This window comes from Urocitellus parryii, chromosome 3 (genome assembly GCF_045843805.1).
Source record: "Urocitellus parryii isolate mUroPar1 chromosome 3, mUroPar1.hap1, whole genome shotgun sequence".
Taxonomy (NCBI): domain Eukaryota; kingdom Metazoa; phylum Chordata; class Mammalia; order Rodentia; family Sciuridae; genus Urocitellus; species Urocitellus parryii.
The window spans coordinates 137563701-137589544 of record NC_135533.1 but is presented as its reverse complement, the minus strand read 5'-3'; the positions used below and the strand labels follow the sequence as shown (position 1 = coordinate 137589544).

The 25844-nt window shown below is 53.6% G+C and overlaps 1 protein-coding gene across 1 annotated transcript in view; it reads right to left on the bottom strand.

Moving 5' to 3' along the window:
* Positions 1–25844, bottom strand: part of Cux2 (cut like homeobox 2) — a 231897-nt gene that overhangs the window by 45445 nt on the left and 160608 nt on the right. The window contains exon 4 of the mRNA XM_026386037.2: positions 3083–3161. Within this exon, the coding sequence (XP_026241822.2) occupies positions 3083–3161 (79 nt within the window). The remainder of the gene's footprint in view (positions 1–3082; positions 3162–25844) is intronic.

Genomic DNA, 25844 nt, shown 5'->3' with positions numbered 1-25844 from the left:
CCTGGCTTGGAGTACTCCCTGTCTCCTAGACAAGCCAGACGTACATGATAATAACGTGAGTAGCATAGTATGCACCAACTGTGTGCCATGCACCTTGAAGCTTCCTGACAACCACATGAGGCATGTTGGCATATTTAGTCCCAGTGTGTGCAAGGGGAGTCGGAGGCTCTGGAAGGAGGATGGATCCATCTGCAGGCAGGCATGGGCGAGGGAGGTGTGTGGGGCCTGCAGCACTTGAAGCTGGGTCTGGCCCTAGGGTGGATGGACTGGCCCGCCTCAGTGCAGCTCCTGGAGTGGGTAAGGCACTGTAGGGCCCATGGGCGAGCTCTGGGTGGGGGCCCTCTGGCTCCTGCATCACCTTTCAATGTCACTTGTCAACAAGACTGTCAGACCCAAAGGATTGAAAGGGGTGGGACATAAGGTACATTTTTCCAGATCCCACCTATGGGAGTGGGGAAATCAGTACAAAGGTGGCAATTGGTACTGCTGGCTAAGTGGGTGTTGTGTCCCCACTGTGGGTAATGAGCTGGGCTGCAGACACATGCCACTTCTCCTCAGGGAACACAAAGCCCATGGCACTGCGAGTGCAGATCTGGGTGGAGCCGGGGACCTGGCAATAGATGCCTGATCAGGGGGCTCAATAGGCCCCAAAAGATGCATCTGTTGTCCTGAGCCCCAAACCCGCAATTGTGACTTCATCTGATGGTGTCTTTGCAGATGTAACTGAGGATGTCGCCATGAAACCGTCTGGATCATCCAGATGGGCCCTGAGTACAACGACAAGCGTCCTTACAAGAGAAAGCGGAGAGCCGAGACAGAGAAGCAGAGAGGCCACGTGGCACCAGAGGCAAAGGCTGGAGTGATGAGGTCACAAGCCAAGGGATGCCAGGGGCCACCAGAAGCTGGGGAGGCAGGAAGGATCCCCTACAGCCTCAGAACAAGCGAGACCCTGCCGACATGGCCCTGGCCTCCTCCTTGAGAGAAATACCTGCCACCACTATGGTTATGGCACCAGAGCAGCTGTGAGAACCCAACGTGGACTTGCACGCTGCTGCAGGTTGCAGCATGGGACAGGCTCTGTTAGTATTTGTTGATTGTGCCGAGCCCCGAGTCCTGCCTCTCTGTGCCATGAGAAAGGGACCCACATGAGCCTGTCCACATGCAGAGTTGGAAGGTGTAGCTCCTCTATCAGGACACAACTGCAACATGCTCACAGATCTGCCACAGAGCTGCCTAGAAGGCAGAGTGATGCAGTGGGCCCGAGAAGACCCGATCTTAACTAGCTCACAGGAGAGGCCAAGCCACATGCTGGAGGACTTTCCTCTTTGTCCAGCCTGGGAGCTCCTGGTGGGCAAGGTTCCGCAACCCCGCTGAATGGGTCTCCTGGTGCTGTGGTAATAAAGCACCACCAAGCACCGGGAGTGGGGTGTATGAACAACAGAAATTGATTCTCCTACTTTTGGGGGCTACAAGCTCAAAGTCAAGATGTTGGCAGGGCTGTGCTCCTGGCTGCCGTGGCCTGTGGCACTCCTTGTCTTGCAGCTGCATCCTCCCATTTCTCTCTGCCTCTGTCCCCACAGGCCTTCTTGAGCGAGGGTCCTTGTGTCCTTCCTGTACTGATAAGAACCTCAGTTGATGGGTTTAGGACTCCCCTAAATCCAGGATGATCTTATTTTGAGATGCTTAACCAATTACATTTGCAAAGACCTTATTTTCAAAAAACAAGCTACAATCTGAGGTTCTTGGTTGACAACAATCTTGGGGGCCCCCTGCCAACACGGCCCCACCTCCCTCCACCACTGCCCAGTACTCCCCCTATTATTCAACCCACTATAATTGCCCAAGACAGACCAACAGGGACTTTCCACCCCAAATGCAAAGACCCCACAAATGACCTCAACATCCAACAGGACAGCTCTGTCCTTTCACAGCCTGGGCCTCACGGTCACACAGCTCAGGCAGGATCTCGTTTTCCTCCTCATGGACCCCGACCCCAAATCCTAACAGCACTGATTCCTGCAGCGGCATGGACGCCTGAAAGGGCAGGGGCTGGGGGGCCGGCACTGCTGAGCAAAGCAAGCAGCCGTTCTGGGCTTCTATTTCTGTGTCAGTAGAAGGGAATGTGGCGAGGAAAGAGGACTTCACATCCCTGGACATACGTCTATGTCCAAAATGTGCAACTGAGTTCTCCAAACTGATCTCTCTGTCACCAGACCAAGAAACAGCACCCAGCCCGCAGAGGCCCTGCCAGGGACATCGCCTCCCCAAGGACAGCCACTATCTGGCTTTCCAACAGCACAAGTTGATTTTTTTCCCAATTGAGGTAACATTCACTTGACACAGAAGTCGTCATTTCAACGTGAACCCTTCAGTGGCATCTGCATGATCACCAAGTCCTGCGACCCCACCTGCCTTTAGTTCCAGAACATTCTTATCTTCCCCAGAAGGAAAGTCCATACGCATGCAGTGGTGGCTCCCCATTGCCCTGCCCATCTGCTCCTGGCAACCGCCAAACTGCTTCTATCTCTGGATGTGGCTTTCCTGGACATGCCCTGCTAATGGCATCACATGACTCGTGGCCTCCCGTGCCTGGCTCTCTCACTCAGCATCAGGCTGTAGCACGTCAGAGGTCACTCCTCTTCACGGCTAGATAATGTTCCACCGTGTGGACGGACACCTTTTCAAAACCCATTTATCCGTTGAGGGACACGGGGCTCTTCTCCCTTCTGGCCACCGTGAGCAGTGTCGACAGAGTTCATGTTGCCTGCGTGTGTGTTTTCTCTAAATGGAACCATTCGGTCTGTGCTCTTGGGGTCTGTCTGTCCTTCAGCATCAAGGTTTTGAGGTGGCCGTGACATTCTGGGGAAAGGTTGAGCCTCCTGTGGCCCCTCCTGGCAGAGAGGGTTGGCGCCTTCTGTTTTCTGTAGCCCAGGGTGGGGGGTTCTAATGTGCAGACACCCAGCTCCCCAGGAAGGCCCCCCAGAGGGCCTGTCCCCAGATCCCACCGCCAGGAGACACGGTGCCATGTTCTCATGACAGTTACTCTGTAATTATTCAATTACGGAGACCAAGTGTTTCTTACCTGGTGCTTCAACTAATTGCTTGTAAACACTCAGAAAAGCCGCCTCTGCCTCCTGGCTTCTCTTACTAAGGGCCACCACCTTTGGAAACAAAAGAAAGAGTTACATGTAACCATGGTACCTGGGTCTGGAAGAAATGTGGTCATTTTCTATCTGGACAAACTTGGGAGGGGGTAGACAAGATGAAGACTCCAAGTGTGGGCTCTGAAGTTAGGAAATCTGGGTTCTGGCCCAGCCAGTGTCCAGGCTGTGTGACTCTGAGCAAGTCATTGCCCCTCTCTGATCCTCAGTTTACTGGTCTGTAAAATGAGGAGCAAATAATAGGACCTAACTCCTAGGTTAGGTGAAGCTGCCTAAGAGCACCGAACATAGGTTATTCACAGTCATTACTCATATTTTTGTTATAAAAGAGCAATACCAGAAGTTCAAATACAACATATGTTTTTGGAAAAAATTGGGACATACCTTGGAAATATTTATAACTATTGAAAATTAGAGAGAAACTGTTAAAATTCTTGAAAGATAGGTGAATGGTGTCCAGCACACTGAAAGTGCTCAATCATTGCTGACTGAATGGATAACGGAGAGTGGGTAATCCCAGGAAGAGCCCCGTCCACACCATCATTCTCTTGCTCTGGGATTTCTCTCCTTCAAGGAGACTTCATGAGATGTTTTGGGCAAGACAGACGTTATCCTGAAAAGTGTGGACACATGACTCTTGAATGGCCTGGTGGCCACTGACCTAGGGCTTGGCACCATCTCATATCTTCTCCTTAAAGTGTGCTCTGAGCACACAGGAGGTGTTCAACTTTATTTATTTACTGTGGTACCAGAGATTGAACTCAGGGGTACTCAACCACTGAGCCACATCCCCAGCCCTATTTTGTATTTTATTAGAGTCAGGGTCTCACTGAATGGCTTAAGATCTCACTAAGTTGCTGAGGCTGGCCTTGAACTCGTGATCCTCCTGCCGAAGCCTCCACAGCTGCTGGGATTACATAATTTATTGAACAAGGGAATCAAGTGGGTTGCCTCCAACTTCTAGGTCCTAACCATGACACCATCCTGGGTCTCCCAATGGTAGGGGACCATTCATTGAGAAAAGTGACTGACCAAGGACAGGCCCTGGAGCTGGGCAGGCCAGGTCCAAATCCCAGTTTCTCTGTTGACTTGCTGTGTGTCCTGGGACAGAAAAGTCACTTAAGACCCTGTGCCTCTATCTCTCCATTTGTAAAACGGGAACGACAATACAATAATCTTCCACAAAGGGGTGCTGAGAGCATCCCATGACCTAAAACACATGAAGTCCCGTGGAGCACTCCTGGCACCCATGAGGCCCCTTGACATTATTTTCAGTTGTGTCCAAGACCTTCCTTCCCGCCAGGAAGAGTGCCCGGTTCTGTCTAGTGCCACATGCTGACCTGAGCTGTGCTCTTCTCTGGTGCCTTACAGAGGCCACCAGAGGAAGGCTCCGCCCCACAGCAGTGCACTCTGGGAAAAAGAATTTGATCTATGGTGGTTCAGTGTGGCTACTAAACACTTGAAACATGGTGTATCTAAATCAAGATGTATGGTGTGATGTACACACAGGATGTTGAAGTTACAGTAAAAACAAATAATAGCTCAACATTTAAAAAATTTTTTAAAAAATTTGCTGTACAGGGGGATTGGACTCAGGTGTCCTCCCCTACTGAACTATAACTTGGGGCCCTTTTCTTATTTTTTGAGATAGTGTCTTGCCAAGTTGCTGGGATTATTGGTGTGTGCCACTGCACCGGGCCCTCAACGTTGTTTTAAATACTGATTATATATTAAAGTGCTAACAGGTAATAACTTTCTCCTTTTAAAAAATATGGCTTCTAGAAAATACAAAATTGCATCTGTCACATTGTATTTCTATTGGTTTGCAGATTTTACAAGGCCCATGTAGAAGTAGTTAATTAAGACGGGGAGAGAGAAATATGGCTGATGCTGAACAAGTGATTAAAAGAGACCAGTTACCAAAGTTCTCTCCCACTGCTCCTCCCTGACTTTCCAGAGTGAGAGATAGCTCCGCACTCCCTAAGAGATGCTTCCTGAGGGCCTGCCATGCGCCCAGCACTCTGGGCTGGACCAGCCATGGAAGATGCAGGCTCGGGCCCCTCTCCATGGCCGACATTAAGGCAAATTCCCCAGACGACTCATTAATTACAAGTGCTACATGCTTGGAAGGAGAAATGCACGGGTGCCTGCAGAGGGCGTGGGTCGGGGGAGGCTGACCCACTTTGATGTGGAACATAAGGAATCATCTCCCCAGAAGAGAAAGGGCAAAAAGAATGTTCTAGAATCAAGGCAAAGGGAAAAATCACAAATGCAGGCAGATTTTTGTTCTTGCTGAGATGGGACAAGATGCAGTTCTGGCCCTGGGGTCTCACCACTGCGGGGGAGACTCAGCTACGAGGAACCACACAATGTGGGAGGAGGTGTAAGCGTGTGCTGGGGTCTCCTGGCAGCTGGGGGGCAAGGAATACAGAGGCTGGGGGCACCCTTGGGGGCTAACAATGGCGCTTTGCGTGTACCACGCACCAGGTGTGCTTTCTGTTCCTGATCTTCTATCTGTGTGGACACACCAACCGTGAACTGAGGCTCCCATTATCCCCAGTGTATGGATGTGGAAACCAAGGCTCAGTGACAGTAAGTTTCTTGCCCCAAGGTCACCCAGTTAACAAATGGCAAGTCCAGGATTTACACCAGCTCTTGGGGATTTGAATTGCTGTTCTGAATTTAGACACCAGCCCCCTCGGCCAGGGGTGGCCGAGGCACTAGGTCCTGCACCTCATTGCCTCACAGGTCCTCGAGGCTGCGGGAGGTTAGAGGCCCGCAGTGGCCTCATGGTGGCGGATGGGGTTTGGGGAAGGCACAGGCGGTTCCCTCGACTTCTAAAATGGAACTCCTGAGCGCTGGAGGAGTCCAGGCCCTGCCCACTGCCCCTGCTACTTTCCCTGCATAGTGTAGAATGTGGGTTTATCTCTGTGACTGTCTCCTTATGACGCCCATGTTCCCATGAGAGCTAAGTGTCTAATACTACAGCCACATGCTACTGATCACCTGAAATGCAAATCTTCCAAACTAAGGTGAGCTGTAAGCCTAAAACACACACACACACACACACACACACACACACACACGTGAAAGATCCCAGTGATCATTTTATATTGATCACACATTGGAATAACAATATTATGGACAGATTAGACTAAATAAAAGATATTATTAAAACTAAATTCACCTGCTTCTTACTTTAAAAAACGTAGCTACTAGAAAAATTTAAATTACCTAGGTGGCTGGCTATGTACCTGGGTAATTGGGAATTGAACCTAGGGCTGCTCTAGTTGACACACATGCCCAGTTCTTTTCACCTTTCATTTTGAGTCAGGGTCTCACTAAGTTGCCCAGACTGGACTTGAACTTGCACTCCTGCCCTAGCCTCCTGAGTTGCTTACAGTTTATTTCTACTGGACAATGAATACATAGGCCAAGGGTTGGCAAACTCAAATCTGGTCCTTCATCTATTTGTGCAAATAAAGTTTTATTGGAAAACAGTCATAGCCATTCATTTCTGTATTTACTACGGCTGCTTTTATGCTCCGGGCAGAGTTCTGGACTGTGACAGAGACCCCGTGACCTGCAAAGCTTAAAATATTGACTCTCTGGCCCCTTACAGAGATATGCTTGCTAACCTGTACTTCAGAACTGCATCTATAGCTGGATGATGTTTTCAAAAGCAGAGATCAAGAGGCAGCCGGAACGGCCCTCGGTTAGAGTCAGTGCACATTAGCACATCCTGCCGTAAGTGTGGCTCTCCAGGACTCTATTTGGCTGTCCTGTTTCACTTGATCTTGTTTAAGGATAACGACTCTGTCCATTTCTAGAAGACGGGGCCATTAAATTCTGGATTCTAGAGAGTGACCCAGATTCAGGCTAATGTTACTAAGCATCACGTGGCCTCAGTCTGTTGGTCCATCAAGTGGGTAGAATAATCCCCACCTGGATAAGAAGGTATTTGTGCAGAAAGACCCCCAGTTCTGCCATGGAAGCTGGTGGAAAGCTTCCTAATGTGTCTGCCACTCTTCTAACCACGCAGGATGGCTTTTTCAAGGGCTGCCACTCCATGCTGCACCCACGTGCCCAGGACAGGGCTGCCTCATGGCACAGAAGGGCAGAGTGTCTGGAATGACAGAGTTGGCTTGGGAAAGATCCTGAAGGACATCTGGGGGAGGGGGAGAAGGCAGTGGCAGGGGCCAGCCTCAGAAGGTCACCATCAGGAACAGCACAGCATCTGCGTGGCACTGACCTGGCCCCTGTGCTGTGTGGGTGGTGTGTGTGTGGTCCCTGAGTAGGGACAGGGCAGGTGCAGAGGTGATGAAGCCGGAGAGACACAGCCTGCCCTAGCTGCCAGGCTTTCGTCTCTCAGGAGCTTAAACAACCAACATATTCAGGGGCCCACAGGCTGAGCTTCTGTGAGAAGGCGCTGCACGTGCCGAGGTGGCAGCTTGCGGCATGAAGTCTGGAGACCACGGCCCTCTCTGCACTCAGCACTCTATCCCTAGAATCCCTCCTCGCCTCTCAGATGGGGAACTGCTGCTGCCCCATTCCACAGAGGACAAAGCAGAGGCTCAGGGAGGCTTGGTGGCCGAGATGAGGGAACCAGTTAGCTGCAGAGGTACCAGTGCCCAGATGCCCCTCGTTCCAGGCCCTGGACTTACACCCACAGTGCTTCTCCAAGTGTGTCAGTCCTGTGGCACGAACAGGGGCCTGCGGTGGAGAATGCACGCCCCTGTGGGCACGCACCAAACAGCAGTACCCTGGATGCTCTGGTCCAACCAGAAAAACTCCTCTTCAGCTCCATTTAACCCAGCGTTTGCCCAAATATATTTGGCCCCAGCATTCTTCAGGGAATGACTCTGGAAACTAGGGTTTCATGGAGCACACTTTGAGAACAGCTTGCCAGCTATGACTGGGTTGGGGCTGGCAGGGAGGGGCTGGAGGTTCTGGGATGGGTTGGGGTCTGGGATGGCGGGAATTCTGGAAGACACTGAAGACTGATGAGCAATGGAAAGGAGGCAGCCTGAGGGTCTCTGATCGGCACCTAAGGAGGCCTGGGAATGAGCTCTGGGAGGATAGGGATCAGCTCAGGACATTAATGCCTCCTGAAGGCTTCTTCCCCGGGGGCTGCCAGGGCGTAAGAAGAGAGCAAGGGGCAGCCCAGTTGGAGAGAGGACAGGGTGGCTCAGGGGAGAGGCTCATGTAGACGCAGGAGGCGCTGGGAGTTAGGCCCTGGGAGTGAAGGGCCGGGACTGCAGCTGCTGTACGGAGAGATCGGTTCTGACCATCAAGATTCTAGAGGTGGGGTGGTGGGGGAGAGGGAAATTTCAGGGAAGCTCTCAAAACAGGCTGCATTATAAGGTCCTGAGCTCCCTGCGGGGAGGCACCCAAACACATGCCCACCTTCCGTGAGGCTGCAGAGGAAGTGGGGAGCCCCGCACCCCAGGGAGGTCTGCTAGACCTCCCGGAAGGTCCTCGCTTACCAGAGAACATGTGGAGCCCCCTTCTGTGCGGTAACATTCTGACTTCCTTCCTCCAGGGGACGGGGACCATGGCTCCTGCTTGGCCTGGGTCTCATCATCATCAATGATGACGAGGCAAGCACTGGTGCTGTGCCAGGCGCGGTGCCAACCACTGCGCAAGTTACGGGAGGAGGGGCTCTGCTGGCCCGTCTCAGGCACAAGGACACCAGGGCGGGAAGGGTAAAGGCCACCTGCACTACGCCTGGTGGGTGGGGCCTTGTGAGGGGTCAGGGTAACCCAAAGAGTGGGGACCTGCAGGGCAGGTGGGCTGGGCTGGGAGGGATGTGTTTGCCAGCAGCTGGGTCCCGGGCGAGTGCTGACGCTCTCTGGGCCATAAATCTTTGATGTGGCTGAGCAAATGAAAATTACAATTTAATGTCAGGGCTTAAATAAGAAATAAGAGTTTGACTTTTGTTTTCCGTTGCTGTTTTTCGTTGATCTGGGCTCTTGAGGCTCCTGCCAAAATGGGGGAGGAGCCTGGGGCCTCCCCTGGCCTTCTAAGACCTGGGGGTCCTGGGAGGCCCCATTCCAGAGAGGGATGGGGGGAACTGAATTCTTGTATTTGGCCCCCTGTTCTGAATTTTTAGGTGTAAATCACTAATTTACTCTGAATTCTGGGCACAAATCATTCATTCACTTGGATCCTCAGGTAAGTCACTGATTCAGAGCCTGAGCTCTGAGACCCGCCCTCCCCCAGGGCTGCGGGTCCAGTGGCTTCTTCCAGACTCCTCCCACTATCTTGCCCAGCAAGAGTCCTGGGCACAGTCAGGGGCATGGTCATGACCATACCCCAGGCAGAGCCTGCTGACCAGCTGCCCACTCCCTCCCCCGGGGCCAAACACATCTGGATCCTGAGAGGTGTCTGAAGACAGTGGTGCCCCAACTCTGCCAGCATTGCTATGGGGTGTGCTCCTGCTCAGCCGGTATCACGGGCATCCTGATCTCTGAACACCGCAGCAGGCACCATCCAATGAAGAAGGGCAGACCTTTGCCAGCCTTTTTTTTTTTTTTTGGTACTGGGAACTGAACCCAGGGGGTGCTTTGCCACTGATCTACATTCCCAGCCCCTACTTTTTTCTTTGAGACAGGGTCTTGCTAAGTTGCTGAGGCTGGCCTTGAACTTGCAATACTCCTGCCTCAGCCTCCTGAGTTGCTGGAATTGCAGGTGTGCGCCACTGTGCCTGTTTGCAATGCTGCTGGCTTTTCGTGTGGACACTGTTTCAGTTCTCCAACAAGCCTGTGAGCTTCTAGAGGGCAGAGTCTGGCACTTAAAAAACTGAGAGGGAAAAACGCATGAAAAACGTAAAAACAATGCAGATGTCCAATCAACACAAGAGATATCCACAGAGTTATCTCCTAGGGATGGGGCTGTTCTAGATACTGGGCATTCAGCACCAAGCAAGGCTGACCCAAGCACCTAGCCTAGTGGAACTGACTTGTCTAAAAGCATACATGGGCAATAAAACAATCCATGATGTAGAACATGGAAAAATGGCCAAGTGCAAGGGGGCGGGGGATGAAACAGGAAAGGGACAAGAGTCCAGGGCAGTGCATGCGCTGCATATAGGGCCAGGAAAGGCCTTGGGAAAAGAGGACACCTGAGCTGACTCATAGAAGGGGACGGAATGAATCCATGGGGAGATGTTGGAGAAGAGTACTGCAGGCAGAGAGAACAGCATGTGCAAAGGCCCTGGGTTCAGGCGAGTGATGCTGGCAGTGCAGAGCAGGGTGGTTGTGGCTGCGGTGGGGAGAAGTGCTTGGATTCTAGATCTGTTTTGAAGACCCTGCCACAGGATTTGTTCTGGGGGAGCACAGAGCAGATATAGGTGCATGAGAGGAAGATGGGAGTCAAGGTCAACTTCACAGTTCGAGGCATGAACAACTAGACAATCTCCAATGGCCACTGCTATGATCTTCTCCTTCAGAGTTCAGGATAGCCTGGGCATAAGGGGCATTTAGTCAATCCTGAATAAATGACGGACCCAGAAATGACCAGAAGGAATCCAAGAGGCACCCTGGGGTCATCCTTCCGCCCTGCGAGCTTCCCTCCCTGAGCCTAGAGAACAGTGAAAGACAGTCTCTGAGCAACCCAAGTGAGGCCGACACCTTGACCACTCTCTGCAGACCTATTGCAAGCTCCCAGAGGAATGAACCACAGAGGGGAGGGGACGGAGGGTGGGCTCTGCCTGGAGGTCCCCAGCCCTCTTCCCAGGGAAGCCCATGGCAAGGTGGGAAATACCTGCTAAACTGAACCTGGAAGTGAAGGGACCTGAGTTCCTGTCTCACCAGTGCCCACAGCCTGTCCCCAGGGGCAAGCCACGCCCCCTGCTGAGCCTAATTCCCCATCTGTACAGTGGAAGTGCAGGGCTACAGACCTGGGGCCCCTCCTAACTCTGCTTTGCATTGACTCTAATCACCCAGGCAGACACGTTCCTCCCTCCCTCCCGCACAGGGATTTTCATGAAGCTGGTAGAGACCCAGGGAGCCCACGCTAGGCTCTGCCAGGGGCAATGGGCAGGGAGAGGACCCCTGTGCAGTTTTATTCTAATATTTGTAATTACTCCCAGGCTAAAAACAAGGCACAGAGCACAGTGTTTTCAAATGTCGGAACTAGGAACACTTTTATCCCACATAATGCAGGCCCCAGAATGCGTCTGTCAGGCTCCCAGAGACACCCCGCGCAGCTCCATGCAGGGCCGGCTTTCACGGCTCAGAAGCAGCGCAAAAATGAAATGTCCCGCGCGCGCGGGCTGCCAGGCCTGCTATTAGCAACGGTGTAATCATCAATTACGGCCAATCACAAACTACTGATTTTATAATTATCAAATGAAACTCTAACTTCTCACCTCCGCTCAGCGGCAACTAATATAATCTCTCAGTTCGAAAAGGAAGCTATTTTTTTTTCCTTTCCTTTTTTTCTCCCCGTTTGCCTCGTCTCCCTCTCTCTTCCTGGGAAAAAAACATTCTCCAGGCCTCCACGTAAGATGGCATTGAAATTGCTTGTCACTCAAAACAAAGGCGAACCACTCATGTGTAATTCACCAGCCACCTGAGCAGCCCGCCTGTTTCCCTCCAAGCATCCACGCACCGAAGCACAGAGATCATTTTTCTATTGTTAAAATTGTATAAGCTGAGGCTTTTTTTAGCAGTGAATACACAATTTCACTTCTCTTCGGAGGGCTCCCAGCATAAAAGGGACAGGAGGCTTTCTTTAGTGCCTTACAAATAAATTTTGCTTGGGGGTAATGAGGAAAAAAATCAACCACGGGCACATATAATGAGCTGGAAAGCTATCAATTATTCGGCCAGGCTGGACTGGAGACAGGGCGGAGGCGTCATGTTTCCTGCCAAGTCCGGGTGTGGCCGAGGATGAGGCTGCACGCGGAGACACGGTCCTGAGCTCTGGGAAGCCTCTGCAACCTGTTTTCCTTTGGGGAGCTGCCCACACCACGGATGTGGCTCTGGGCCAGCTGGTAGGTGGCCGGCTGGCCACGCAACCCAACAGCCAGGTGCAGGTGCCCTGGTCCTGATGAGAACTGCAGCTGAAGGTAGTCCTGTTGTGTGGACTCTCTGGTTGCCTTGTCCCAGAGGGACAAGCCACGGACACATGCCACAGAGGCCCTATGCACAGCCACCAGGCAATTTTCCCTTGGCTCAGGCCTCAAGGCCAGTCCTCGGAAGTTCAGTTTTTCTGCATAACATTGTAATCATAATACCTTTCAATTTTAATCTAGAGCTTTTTATAAGGCATAAGGACCCTTCACAGGAATTAGCACATGTGAGCTGCCAAACATCACCAGGGCAACCCCAGGCAGGAAGATGGCTTTTGTGTTATGGGCCCAGAGAGGCTGAGACAGTGGCTCCAAGTCACACAGGAGAGGTGGAGGCAAGAACCCCATGGGGGTGGACTCAGAACCAGTCTGTGGCTGGGGGGGGGGTGCTGGAATCTGTGTGACCCCTCCCACCCCAAGCGGGCAAGCGCCTTCCCTTCTAGGCATACCAGAACAGTCTGGAGTTCACCCCTAGAGTCCCCTTCCCTCAGGGAGTGAGCTGTGCATTCCTGAATAGGAGGGAAGGGAGTGGGCACCTGTCAAAAGATGCTCATCAGCACAGCGCCCTTCTCTGCAGCAGCCCTGAGACGGCGGAGCCATTCTGCGGGACACTGTGACAGAGTACACAGTGTACACGACACGGTGCTTCCTCAAGAACTGCTGTTTTGGCTGATAATGACCATCAATATAGGCCCATCAGTTGTTGCAAACACTAGAAGTTCACAGCGAGGAGGTGAGGGGCAGGGATGCAGAGGGTGTGGGCCCACTCCGCACCTTCAGCGCAACTTCTGAATCTAAAACTGCTCTAAAACAGAGGTCTAGTAATCAGAAGACGACAGTGAACACATAGAAAGCATTCACTCTTTGCAGGCACTGTTCTAAGTGTCTATTGCGTGAACCAGATTAATTTGAACAACAGCTGTATGAGGTCTGCGCCGCCATCATCTCCCCCATCTTACAAATAGAGAAAACAAGACTTCAGAGAGGTGAACTAACCTGTGCAAAGTCACACAGCAAATGGTAGAGTTGGGAGTCTGTGCTCTTCGAGAGAGGAATAATGAGATGGTACGTTATCATCAGCCCACTCCTGTGCTCAGCTGTGTGCCCGTGTGCACACGGCTATGTCCTACCTTGTTCGTGAGGGTCATGTGGCACATGAGACAGGGGTCATGAAAGATGGGCCTAGGGCCAGATGCACCCCAGAACCATATTTTTTGAATCCTATAGTGTTTTAAAAATATTGGAGCTGTCAAAATTCATCAAGTCATACATTTAAGATCTGTGCATTTTGCTGTATGTAAATGATACCTCCATAAAGTTCTGTGAACATGAAAATATGTGCATATATATTGAGCCAGTATTTAAAAACCAGAAGAGTTCCAAATTGCTGGCTTCTTTTGGGAAATGAGAGGATCTGGCCACCCTGGCCCCGCTTCCACTGACAACGGCCACCTGGAGCCGGCTGGCAGCCGTCTGTCAGGACAGGCCGGGGCCTGCAGCTCTCCTGGAGGCCCCACGCCTGTGCCCATTCCACGGGCACCAGCATACTCCCTGGCTTAGGCTGACAGCCTCTCTCCCTGCTGCGTCCCCTGAGCTTTCCTTGAGGCCACCAGCACCCAGTAGAAAGTGATTAAAAACCGGATGACATTAAACGGGTGGTGGCGGAACCCCATTCCCTCCACTTTGGCTTCCTGGCTCCAGGTGCTCCCCATGCGGAGGGCCAGGCCTGACCCTCATTCCAACCTGGGCTCGGAGGAAAAGGGCCACCAAGCATCCAGATGACTGTGCCCTGTGGGGCCCGGCCTTCTCTGTCCTGACAGGGGCAGAGGGCAAGGGGGTTCTGGTGAGACAAGGCCTCAAAGAAGGGTGGGTGAAAGGAGGGTGGGGCCTCATGCAGTTGGCGCCTCTGAAGGCCTGGGGATCCAAGGAAGGGCTGGGAAGAACGTGGTTCTGGAGTTGGGGCTGGGTGATGAGGTCTGAAGCCAGGTCTCTAGGTGTGACCATCCAGCAGCCTCAGAGCCTTGATTGTCACTTTTGGGCTCAGTGACATCCAAAAGCAGCTGCGGGATGAGTTCAGGTAGGCGAAAGAGTAGGCGGAGCCCAGCCAGTATCACCAGTGACCACTATTGGGTGAAACCGTGTCTTTGCTTGACCTCTCGTGCCTCAGTTTCCCTACCTGGAGAGCAGGGATACCAAAGCCCAGATGTGCATGAAGAGGTGCCATGTCCCTACGACATAGGGGGTGAGGTCGGCCAACACAAGATAGTCCCCAGAATTTTGAGTCCAAGGATTACCATGGTGTGTCAGGGGTGGGCACCACCCAGGGGGAGGTGAGAGGTAGAACCTGCTGGAACCCAAGGGCTGGAGCCAAATGGCCAGACTGTGGTCAAGAGGGTCGGTGATGCCGAGGACCACTCTGGCCTGAGACTCGCGTCTATCCAAGTCCACAGGCCAGCCCATGGCACTTGCTTGCTGCCCCTGCTGACTTGGTGACTGTGACCCAGCCTGAGCTTCTGCTGCCCTGAGCTCTCCCAGCCCTGAGCCGCGGTGGGGCTTTGTCCCTGAGAGGCCGGAAGAATCCCAGGTGGCAGGAGTCTCTCTTCTCCAAGTGAATCTGGCAAGTACTCCAAAATGCCAGCCCAGAAGAGCAAAGCTAAAAGAATGTGTGTGCCCTTTGAAGAAAGACGGCCACCCAAATACCACACAAGTGCCACCCCATCCAGGCTTTTAAATATAGCAGCGTCCTTTCCGGAGGTCCCTGCAGAGGTGGCTGGAGATGGCCCTACAGAGCCTCGGCTGGCGCGCAGGCGCAGTGTACCTTGGAGACCTTGGAGTGCAGCCCCCAGGGCAAGGGCGGGAGCCTGGGGTTCTGGACAAATCCCCAAGGGAGGGGATTTTTGCTCAGGTTGAAAGCAACATTTAGAAATTTAGAAACTCACACGAAACCAAGATTTCCAGGGGAAACTGGAAGATGTGGCCACGGTGGGCTCACAGCACAAGAACTCCAGTGACAATACCAGCAACTTGGGGAAGATGATGTCACCAGAGGGTGGGCAACAATCCAAATGCTCTCCACACAGGAAGCCTAGCAGTCCCGAAGCCACTTCTGGTGAACAGCCAACCTCCCAATTCTCCCTCTTTCATGGTGGATTTCAAGCTACAGAGGTCACTGACAGTTGGATTTCCCTGTAGGAGCCTCTCCCACAAACCAGCTTCAACTCAACTTCCCAGATGAGAAAACCGAGGCATAGAGAGGTCAAAACACTAGCTCACCATCACACAGCAAGGGAAGGATCAGGAAACAGGCAGCCTGGTTCTGAAATTTGTGCTCCTGGTCTCCATTATGTACAGAGACTGCTGTCCTCAGCCTGCACGGGGTGGAGGCCACTCCTTTAGGTGGCACATGGGGTCCTCCTGAGGTCTCCTTGTGCATTGTGTTGGGCCTCTATGGTGATCTGGGGATGCACCCTTGCTTTAGGGATGAAGCACCCCACTTTGGGGAATGCCTTCAGATACTCAGACACAAACAGAAGGGGCCCGGGGTGCAGCAGACCCGGCTCCTTTCCTCCATCTGGACTCGTGTCTTCTGCCCCTGCAGAACGTCCGCAGACCTGAGCTCCAAAGCCCCTACTCTGCCTCACATCCCCTTGCTGGGAGCACTGATGCCATCAGTTTAAAGGACGGACTTTTCACCCGCTTCTCTCCACCTGCGTCCTGCACAACGAACCTAGAGACGAGGCTTATGGGGAAAGCTCGAGCCGTTCACTGTGGGTGGAAGCCCCTGTGACTGAGCTCTGCTGGGGCAGCTTTCCGGGCAGCAGGGAGGGGCACCTGGGGGCAGACCAGTTTTTGTTGCTTCTCAAAGACCCACAATGATCGTCATTGCTCCCAGCTGAGAGCCCAGGATGGCAGTGAGTGCCAGAGAGAACAGTTGGAGGGAAACGTGGAAATAATCAAGGGTGAGCAGAGTCGTGTGAGTGAGTTAATTACCTCGCACAGCTACGGAGTCTCCTGGCTTCCGCTTCCATTATTAATGAGAAGTGTTAACTAGCAGAGGACAGGGGCTGAGGCTTCCTGATGTGCTGGGGAAGGGGGCTTGGGTCTCCCCAGGTGGCCATGCCTAGCCGGTCCTCCAGCAGGCAAGTCTTTGCCCCAGCTGACCCCTGCCCTGCCTGGGAATTGATAGGGTGGCACACTGGGCACCTCCCCATGGACCACCCAGTGCCAGCTATAGGGATATTTGCTAAAAGCATTGAATCTGAATCTGCCCCTGCCCCTCGATCCAACTGCCCCCACATAGCCAGCACAGGGGACCGAGGAACAAGATCAGCAGCACCCCTGGGGACGCCATCAGCAAAACCTCAGTGCAAGGTGAGGCGACCTGCACTAGCCCCACAGCTGGGGTGGAGCAAGGAGCTGACCCCCTACTCAAGAGCCCTGCACTTGCCTGCTACCCCGTGAGAAGCTGGACAAAGCGCGGCAGGGCTTTCCAGAGGGTGGGACGAGCCACCAAGAGAACTGTCCAGGACCATGGGGGCACTTCCACCACCAGGGGCAGGATCCTCCCCTCCCTCTCCCTAGGCTGGCTCCCTTCTTCCCTACATGTGCTGGTGGAAGGTGCCACCAAACCATCCCTCAAGCTTATGCGGCCAGTGTAGCCTCACATCACGCACAACCACAAGAATGGACGCCACCCTCCACGGATGCATGAAACGTCAAAACCCACCCTCCTGTCAGGTATGACTAAAGATGACGCACCAAAGACAGTCCCCGAGCTTGTACCCTGATGGAGGGAAGTCAACCTGTTCCAAGTTCACCCGCACGAGGAATGCCTCTGGCTTAGCTTGAGACCAGCGTCAGTTCTGGTCCCTTCAACTGGGTCAGGGGAAGATGCCCAGTTACTGTCACCACTGTGCAGACCATGTGGGAACACACACAGCAGACAGGTGAGACGACAATGACCAATTTGTCCCGTTTACCTGGGACCTTCCTGGTCATGGACATTTTTGAGTCCCAAGAATCCCCTTGGTCCAGGGCCAAACTGTGACAGTTGATCACCCCACTTAAGAGACATATCAACCCATCACAAGGGTAGACCTTGTCTGAGTTCTGATATGATCACAAGACTTTTTTAAAAAAGATGAGGAGCTCATCAGGGGCTTGAAACTCCGCCTGGACGCTTGCCATTAAGAGATCACTGTTAGACTGTCCGGGGTGATACCTAGCACCGTGGCTGTGTTTCAGAAGAGACTCCTTACTTTTATTTTTCCAAGAGACAGACACTAAGGTCTTCATTTGCAGGTGAGATCACACCGTGACTTGGGTTTGCTACACGACAATGCAGGGGTGTGAGGAAATGGACACATGAGGACAGGGACTGGAAACAGGGTTCCTGCAGCACTCTCTTATTTTTTTTACATTTATGGGTTGGGATTTTTCCAGAGTAAAGAGAGGAAGGAAGGCAGGAAGAAAAGGAGGGAAGGAAGATCAGAGCAAGAGACATGTGACCTGAGTCAAATTTGGCCACTTGCAATTCCCACGTCTGATCCAGGGCAGGGGCTGGCAACCTTCTTCTGTGAAGAGCCAGAGAGTAAATATCTCCAGCCTCCCAGGCCACATGGTCTCTGTTACAGCCGCTCAACTCTGCCGTGGCCGTGTGTGGCAGCAGGAGACGCTGAGTGCACGTGGCTGTGTTCCAATAAAATGTATTTACAGACAGGCGGTGGGCTATGGGATTGCCAACCCCTGCTCCAGGTTATCTCCTGGGCTCGGCTCTCCCACTACTTCCTGTGTGCCTTAAGAAAGTCACTGAATCTTTCTCAGTTTCCTCTTCTGTGAAATGGGATTAAGAACGGTGCTGACTAGGCTAGGGTTAACTGAGGTGATGAGTGACTGGAGGCTGCCCCGTGTCAAAGTGAGCAGTTCCCAACTAACGGCAGGACGCACTGCTATCAACCTGTCGACCCTGCCTCAATACTTTGTTCACCACCTTGAACCGCATCTGGCAACCAGCCTTGGCTGCCATCTTGTTTGGAGCCACTGGAGCTGGGCTCCTTGGTTTGGCTCCCCTTTCACAGTGAAAGAGTGTGTGTGTGTGTGTGTGTGTGTGTGAAGTTGTGGTGTAGGCAATCATGTGGAAGAGTACGTTATGGTTTGCTATGTGGTATCCCCAAAAGTTCACGACTGAGACATTACAGAAACATTCAGAGGTGAAATGGCTGGACTGAGAGGGCTTAACTGAACGTGGATGAACCCACAGATGTGGGTCACTGGGTGGTGGCTGTAGGCAGGGAGTGTGGCTGGAGGAAGTGGGTCACTGAAGGTGTGCCTCTGGGTGTGAATTTTATCCCTGGTGAGCAGAACTCTGTTTCCCGGCCACCACATCCTGAGCTGCTTCCCTCTGCCATGCCATTCCGCCATGATGGTGGGCTTCACCTTCAACTTCCCAGGGCCCTGCAGTTGCCAGACCACAACAGAACCTCTGACGCTGTGAGTCAAAATAAACGTTTCCCCCTTGAAATTGTTCTTGTCAGCTATTTTGGTTACAGTGAGGAAAAGCTAAGGACGGAACAAGGCGACACTGGAAACCAGCTCCACTGGCAGAACCCGAAGCAACCCCCCTCCCCTTTTTTTTTGTGGTGCCGGGATCAAACCCAGGGCTTGTGCGTGCTTAGCATGTGCCTTGCCCCTGAGTGCTGTCCCCAGTCCTATTGGGTTCCTCCTGAGACCGAGTCACCACACCCTGGAGGCATCTCCACCTGAACACTAACTAGGCCTGGTAGCGCCTGCACCCCTTTGGAGCCTTCCAGACCCGAGACAGACACCTGTCTGCTGCCCGGTGGCCGAGAATCACTCAAACGTCCCTCCCGGGAGCCGGATGCCAATGCGTCCAGGAAAGGAGCAGGCGAGCCACACTCGAAGCCAGGAGCCTGGGATCTGTGTCCAATTTTCAAGAAGCTTCTATGCCAGGTGGACAAAATCAATGTGAGGCTGATGGGGCTGCGCGTCTGTGACTGTCCCTCTTCCCCTGGGAGCAGCTGGGCTGCGCGCTCACACCAGGCACCTTCCTGACACCTGACTGGATGGGGCCACACTGTCCTCCAGCTAAACAGCGACAACGGGGAGGGACTGGGGGTGGACCTGGAAACCGAGGCGGCCTTCTTGGGGGGCACCTTCCTCTGGCCTAGGGAGAGCCACCTGAGGGACCTGGCCTGCCTGTCACGCCAGCCGGAGGAGCCTGGGTTCCAATTCCAGCTTCCACCCGTGGAGTGCGTCACCTCGCCTGTCCATTTCTTCGCCCGTGGGGTGGCCCAACTCCAGCCTGCGCCCCTCTCAGGGCTGCCATGGAGGAAACAGCCCAGCCGAGGGCAACAGGACTGGTGCTGCGGCGGTTCTCTGGGAGCTCGATGGTCGGCCTTTGTTTCCCGCACCCCCAGATTTCTCCTAAGATCGACCCCCAGCCGCCCTGCTACTCCGCCTCCCACTCACAAGCCCCCAGGATGTACCTGGAGGGTGCTGGGGTCTCCCCAGGGCCACCAAGGGCAGGGACAGAACCCAGGGGAGAGAGAACCCTGGTGGAGGCCGCAGCTGTCCCCCGGGCCTGGGCCCCCTGGCAGTGGCCGCTCCCAGCCTGCTGACCGCCCAAAGCAACGGGCGAAGAGACGAAGAGAAAGATCGCCCTCCCCTAAGAGCCAGGTGGAGGGAAGGAGATGAAAGACTTCCACCAGGCGGCAGGTCAAAGAGAGCGGCCACTTCCGCTGATAAACTGCTTCCACGCTGTCCCCATGGCCAGGCAGGAAGTTCTCGCAGGACTGGGGCTAGGGAGGGGTCCACCCGCGACTGCCGAGCAGCGCCGCATCATTAATTTCGTTTTGTTTCCCGCTAAGGCGTCCACCCGGCTCAAGGTGAGAGGACGCGACTGGCTGCAGCTTCTCAGATTGATAGATTACACTCCTGCGCCGGGTCCGTTTCATGCTTGGTGACTCCGCAGCAAAGCAATTATCACTGTGGAATGCATAATGGCCTAATTAATAACTAATGTCAGGTTGGCCTCTGAGCCATGATTATACCTTAGCAAGCCAACTTTTTTTTTTCTTTTAAACATTTGGAGAGAAAAATATTATTATAATTGACTGGTTAAACTGTCAAAGTGTCCCTACCCTGTGGACACAGGGTGTAGCAGGAAGCAGGACAGGCCCAGAATAAGGAGAGGCATCCTGCCTACACCCAGCTGTGTGACCTTCTCATGATGAACCATCTCTGCACCTGGTGGCACTTGTGAACAGAGCCACTTGTCTGACCTGAATAGGGTTTGCCTGTGCGTGTATGGCATACATGCACGTACATGTATGTAAAGCCCAGGGTGGAGGACTTCTTGTTCACTGCTGTATCCCCAGGCTTGGCACACAGTAGATACTTAATAATGACTAAGAGCCCAGATTCTGGTGCCAGACTGCCTGGGTTCAAATCTTGTCTCTGCCACTTAGAACCATCTGTGTGACCTTGGGCAAGTTACCTAACCTCTCTGGGCCTCATTTCTCATTTGTTAAATGTCGACAATAACACTATCTGACCTTTTAGGCTGGTCATGGGGAATGATGACTTGGTATCCACAAAGCACTGAGGATGCTGCTGGAGCACAGCAACAGCCTGAGCAGTATTTGCCATTATTATTATGTGTCAACATTCATTTAATAAATATTTATTCAGCACCTATTGTGTCAGGCGCCACGTGGGACTGGGGAATACAATAGTCTACAACAGTCTTCCCTGCCTTTGTGAAGGGAGGGAGGAGCATTATTTGAATAATCCGGCAAACAGTCAAATAACTACAAACTGGGCTGAGCCCTGCCAAGAGTCCAGTAAGCGTCCTACCATTGAGGACTGATGAAATCTGAGAGGTTGCAAAGACTTTCCGTGGGAACTGACTTTCGACCAGGGCTCTGGAGCGTGGGTTAAGGTTCCTGGCAATCCTGCCTCCTGGGGCATGTCTGGCAAGGTCTGGAGACAATATTTGCTGTCACTGAGGGGTCTGCTGGAGTCTGGTAGGTAGAGACCAGCTGGCAGAGAGGCTGGTGAAGAGGCTGAGAAGCCTGCATTTAGCAGGAAGTGGAGATCAGCAGAAGGAGGAGCAGGTGCAAAGGCCCTGAGGTTCGGATGGGTTGGGGAGCAAACTTCCAAAGAAAGGGTGTAAATTGGGAGGGCAGTGGGCAGGGAGGGTAGGATGGCAGAGGGCCTTGGAGAGGCCGTCAGGGGTCTGGATTTCATTCTAGCACTGCTTCGAGTTACTGAAAGGTTTTAATCAGAGCAGCATCTGAGCACTGTCAGCCTTGAGGGAGCTCCTGGGGGCGGCTGGCTAGAGCGCTGGGTAAATCAACCTGGATTGTTTCCCAGAGGGGCCGACTCTGTGGCGCTGGGGCTGTTTTCAAGAGAGGCAGGATGTCCACAGCCCACGATGCCCGTGCAGGGATCATGGCTCGGTGGAGAGCAGAGGCCTGTGATTCAGGAGGCAAAGGCGAGGATATGGGCCGTGAAGTCTCTCAGCCAGGACACGTCTGCAGGGAGCCGAGAAGGATGCGTGGGGATGTGCCAGGGGCCTTAGGGGAGGAACAGCATTCTGAGGGAAGGGACCAGAGTGTGCAAAAAAAGGCTCAGAAGCCTGGCACCACAGCTCTGTCCAGGATGCGGGTCACGCTGACAGCTAATGACACAATGACCCTTCCTCAGCTTGGATGCTGGGAAGCTTTTGCTTTTAGGAGGCCAAGGAGACAGATATTTTTGCAATCATTTTAGAATACGGAAGCACAGACTAATTCAGTAACTCAAAGTGGCTAGTGAGGTGCAGACTGAGAGCTGGCACCCAGGCGCCATGCCACATCTAGACCTCAAGAGATTCTTCTGGGTCTTCATCTTGAACCAAGGCCAGTCAGGCTGTGGCTCTAGTCCAGGGGCCTCTTTGAGGCTCAAGCCAAATTGTCCGCCTGGTAGGCGGATCTGCCTGTGTAAACCGAGGCCCCTGGCAGCCCCAAGCTGATGGCCTTGTGCCACCTCTCACTCATCTCTGTGACAGACATGGTCATCTTAGGGGTGTGACGATGACAGCTAATTTGTGTGGAGCTCCCAAGCGAGCCTGGTGTGTACGGAGCGCACAGGCCTCTGGCTGCTGTGGTCACTGATGTCACCATCCTGCCTGCAGGTGCAGTGCCACCCCTCTTGGTGGTGGTAACCAGGAGCAGCTTGTGGCTGGGCACCTACTGTGTGCCAGGCATAACCTCAGAGCCCCCAACAACAGCCTGCCATAGAGGGACGAGTGTCATCCCTGTTTTCCAGACTGTGGGCCTTAGGTTCAGGGAGGGGAGGGGCCCTGAGATCAGAGGCAGAACTGGGCGCATCAGGCCCCCCGTGGCTCCTGGAGGCCTCCCTAGGGCCAGACCTTATGCTCTGCTACCCTTGGAGTCTGAGGCCCCCAAACGCTTCCAAGCCAGGCCCTCCTCCCTGCTAGGCCACCCTAAGTGCTCAGGTGCCAAAGTGTTGACCAGCTGAGGCCTCAGCCCCTGCCACAGACAGCCACCAGGAACAGTGAGGGACTCATTTTAAGCTTCCTGTGTGCTGAGCACTGTCCCCATGTCACCCTCAGGATTAACCTATACCTGGGTCTCACTCCCCTGACGAGGAAAGGGAGGTGTGGGCAGGACTTGGCCAAGATCATCCAGCCAAGGGTCAAACTGGGGCTCGAATCCAGGTCTGTCTGAGCTCTGTGGCCTCACCCTGTCCCCGCACTCCATCCCCTGCCCATCTCCCTCTGATCTCAACTAATCTCACCTTCTCCAGGAAGCCCTCCTGGACTGCCTAACAATTGACCTCTCTTCTTGGTATGCCCAGGACAGTTTGCTTCCACTGCACATCTCTTTTTCCTAGTGGACCTTGAGTGGGCTCCCAGTGGAGGCTTGGCCTCCTTACTGGATAGGTCTTGTCTTTTTCCCTGGCTGGCCTGGCACAGAAGTGGACACACAGTAGGCATTGCAACATCTGAACCCAGTTGGAACACGATCCTACTCCTGGTTGCTGCCCCCTGGACCTGGCAAACCCCTTGGGTTCATTCCTGTTTGTCCAAACGTGCTGCCAAGTGCAAGGTGTTCCTGGTGAGATGTTTGTTCCTGGGGAGCCACAGTGCAGCGGAGAGGGTTACGGGGTTACCTGACCCTGGTTTGCTTCCCCCTCGTGGGCACACACTGCACACACCCTTGGCAATTCCAAGGCACAGCTTTGTTACAGAGTTCTGGTCCATGGGATATGGAAGAAAATGATGTGGCTACTTCGAAGACTGGCCCTTGAGAAGGTGGCCCATGGATCCACCCTGTTTGCCTGTTTCCCTGCGTGTCAATTAAGTGAAGGGGACTCTGGGGAGGCAGGGAGGGGCAGAGCCAGAACCGGGAGACACTGGATCTCCAAGTGACTATGTGGAGCCAAGCCCGAGCCCCGCACACATCCTGTCACTGGCTTGACTGCTGCGCCCCGCTGTACTTGAGGTTGCCGGGGCAGGAACAGCCCAGGCTGATGCATTCAGAGGTACCGGGTTCAGATCCCAGCCCCCCTTCTCGGCTATGGAATACTGGGGTCTCAACCTCTCTGTATGTTTCCGCTTGGTAAGAGAAACATAGTCTCCGCAATACCCCAGCCATCAGATTACCAGTGGTGAGTGGGACACCCGGGAGGTGCTCGGGAGAGGCATTCCCAGCTGTGGGGCTTGGGGCAGCCCTCTGCTGGGCTATGGGATACAGGATCTGGCCAATCCTGATCTCTACTGGTCTCTGCTATCCTTCAGTTTGGGAAACTGTATAAACACATGTTAACATGTGTTAGTATTTTGTGCTTGTGCTGAGATGACTTCATTCTAGGGCAGGAGTTTATAATTCTCAGGGAGGAAATAAGAACCTTGTCTGTTGCAGGGTGGTCTCCAGGGCCAGGGAGGGGGATGGAGAGCGTATAAGGACGGCCTTTGAGGGTGGGTGGCCCTCATGCCGGGAGGATCCTGGCCTGAAGTGCTGCTGCATTTGGCAGAGCAGATCTGGGGACACTAGGAGCTGAGGCACAGGGAGTGGCCCTGGGTTCTGTAAGCCCCATTGGCCTCGGCCTGCCGTTCGGCCTTCCTGTGGCTACACCGTCCCTACTCTCGCTTCATTTGGGTTACTTTCTCCAGGAGGCCCTCCCTGGCCCCCCGGGACGCCTTCACAGCCCCATGGAGCTCCCTGGCACAGCTCTGCGGCCGGCGGTATCTGTGTGTCCCCTTGCTGGGGGGGAGAGATGGAAAGGAAGGATGATGTCCATCTCCCCATAGGCACCAGCTCTGGGAGGGGCTGACCTCTGGGTTCCTGGGCCCGCAACCTGCCTGCATTCAGGAGCGGATCTGCACACACCTGCTGAGCAGGTGGATGGATGGATGGATGGATGGATGGAGGTGGCGATTCAGTCTCTCCCGGAGCACCCCTAATAGCAGAGGCCAGCAAACATTCTGGCAAGAGGCCAGACCATAAATCCTCTTGGCTTTGGGGCCACACAGGTCCTGCTATAAGACCTCCAAAGTGGTGGGGAGACAGCCTTGGAAGATGTGTACGCAGGGCTGGGCTGGGGCTCCGAGGTAAAGCTCTTGCCTATGTATGTGGGAGGCACTGGGTTCGATCCTCAGCACCACAGATATATATTAAACATAAAGGAACCATAGTGGGTGTGGTGACTCAAACCTGTAATCCCAGCTACTCAGGAGCTGAGGCAGGAGGCTCACAGGTCTGAGGCCAGCCTGAGCCACTTGGCAAGACCCTGTGTCAAAATAAAATGCCCAGGGCTGGGTGAGCTCCGTGGCAGACCGCTTGCCTAGCACCTGCTAAGTCCCAGGTTTGATCCCCAGTACTTCGAAAAATAAAGATGTAAATAAAGGAAGAGGAACGTGGATGAAACCGAGGTCATTATGCTGAGTGAAATAAGACAGTCACAGTTTGGCCACCGCTGGCTTCCATGCAGAGTGGAAGTGAAATGGGGGCTCCCGGGCCAGGGAGGGGAATGTGGCACCGGCGATGAAAGCATTTGGAGTTTCAGTTTTGCAAGATGCAGAGGGCCCTGGAGATGATGAGGGTGACAGAGGCACAGCAATGTGAACAGAGCTATAGCTCACACGTGGTTAAGGTGGCCAACTTTAGACATCAGAATCACCCACGAGGTCTGAAAATGCCTGACACACAAGCCTCACGCCAGACCAAGAACACCGGCCACTCTGGCCTGTTGGAAGCCTCTGCAGCTGGGCAATGACCGGCTCCGCACACTCACGCCCCCAGGATAATGAGGTGGATGATACAAGAACCCCTTTCACAGAACAGGAGCCTGAGCCCAGAGGAGAAGTGACCTGATTTGGGCTCTTCTCTACCCACGTGGCCCAAAAGTCTAGCTACAGACACCTGCTCCTAACTACAGCGCCACACTGCCCTCCAATACCTTGTGTGCATGACTGTGTGCACGTCCCTCGCTGTCCCCCAATCTCTCCAGGACAGGGCCATGACTGTCTCATTTTCTGCTGTATCCCTAGGGCCCATCAAAGGCTCTGCACATAGCAGGAG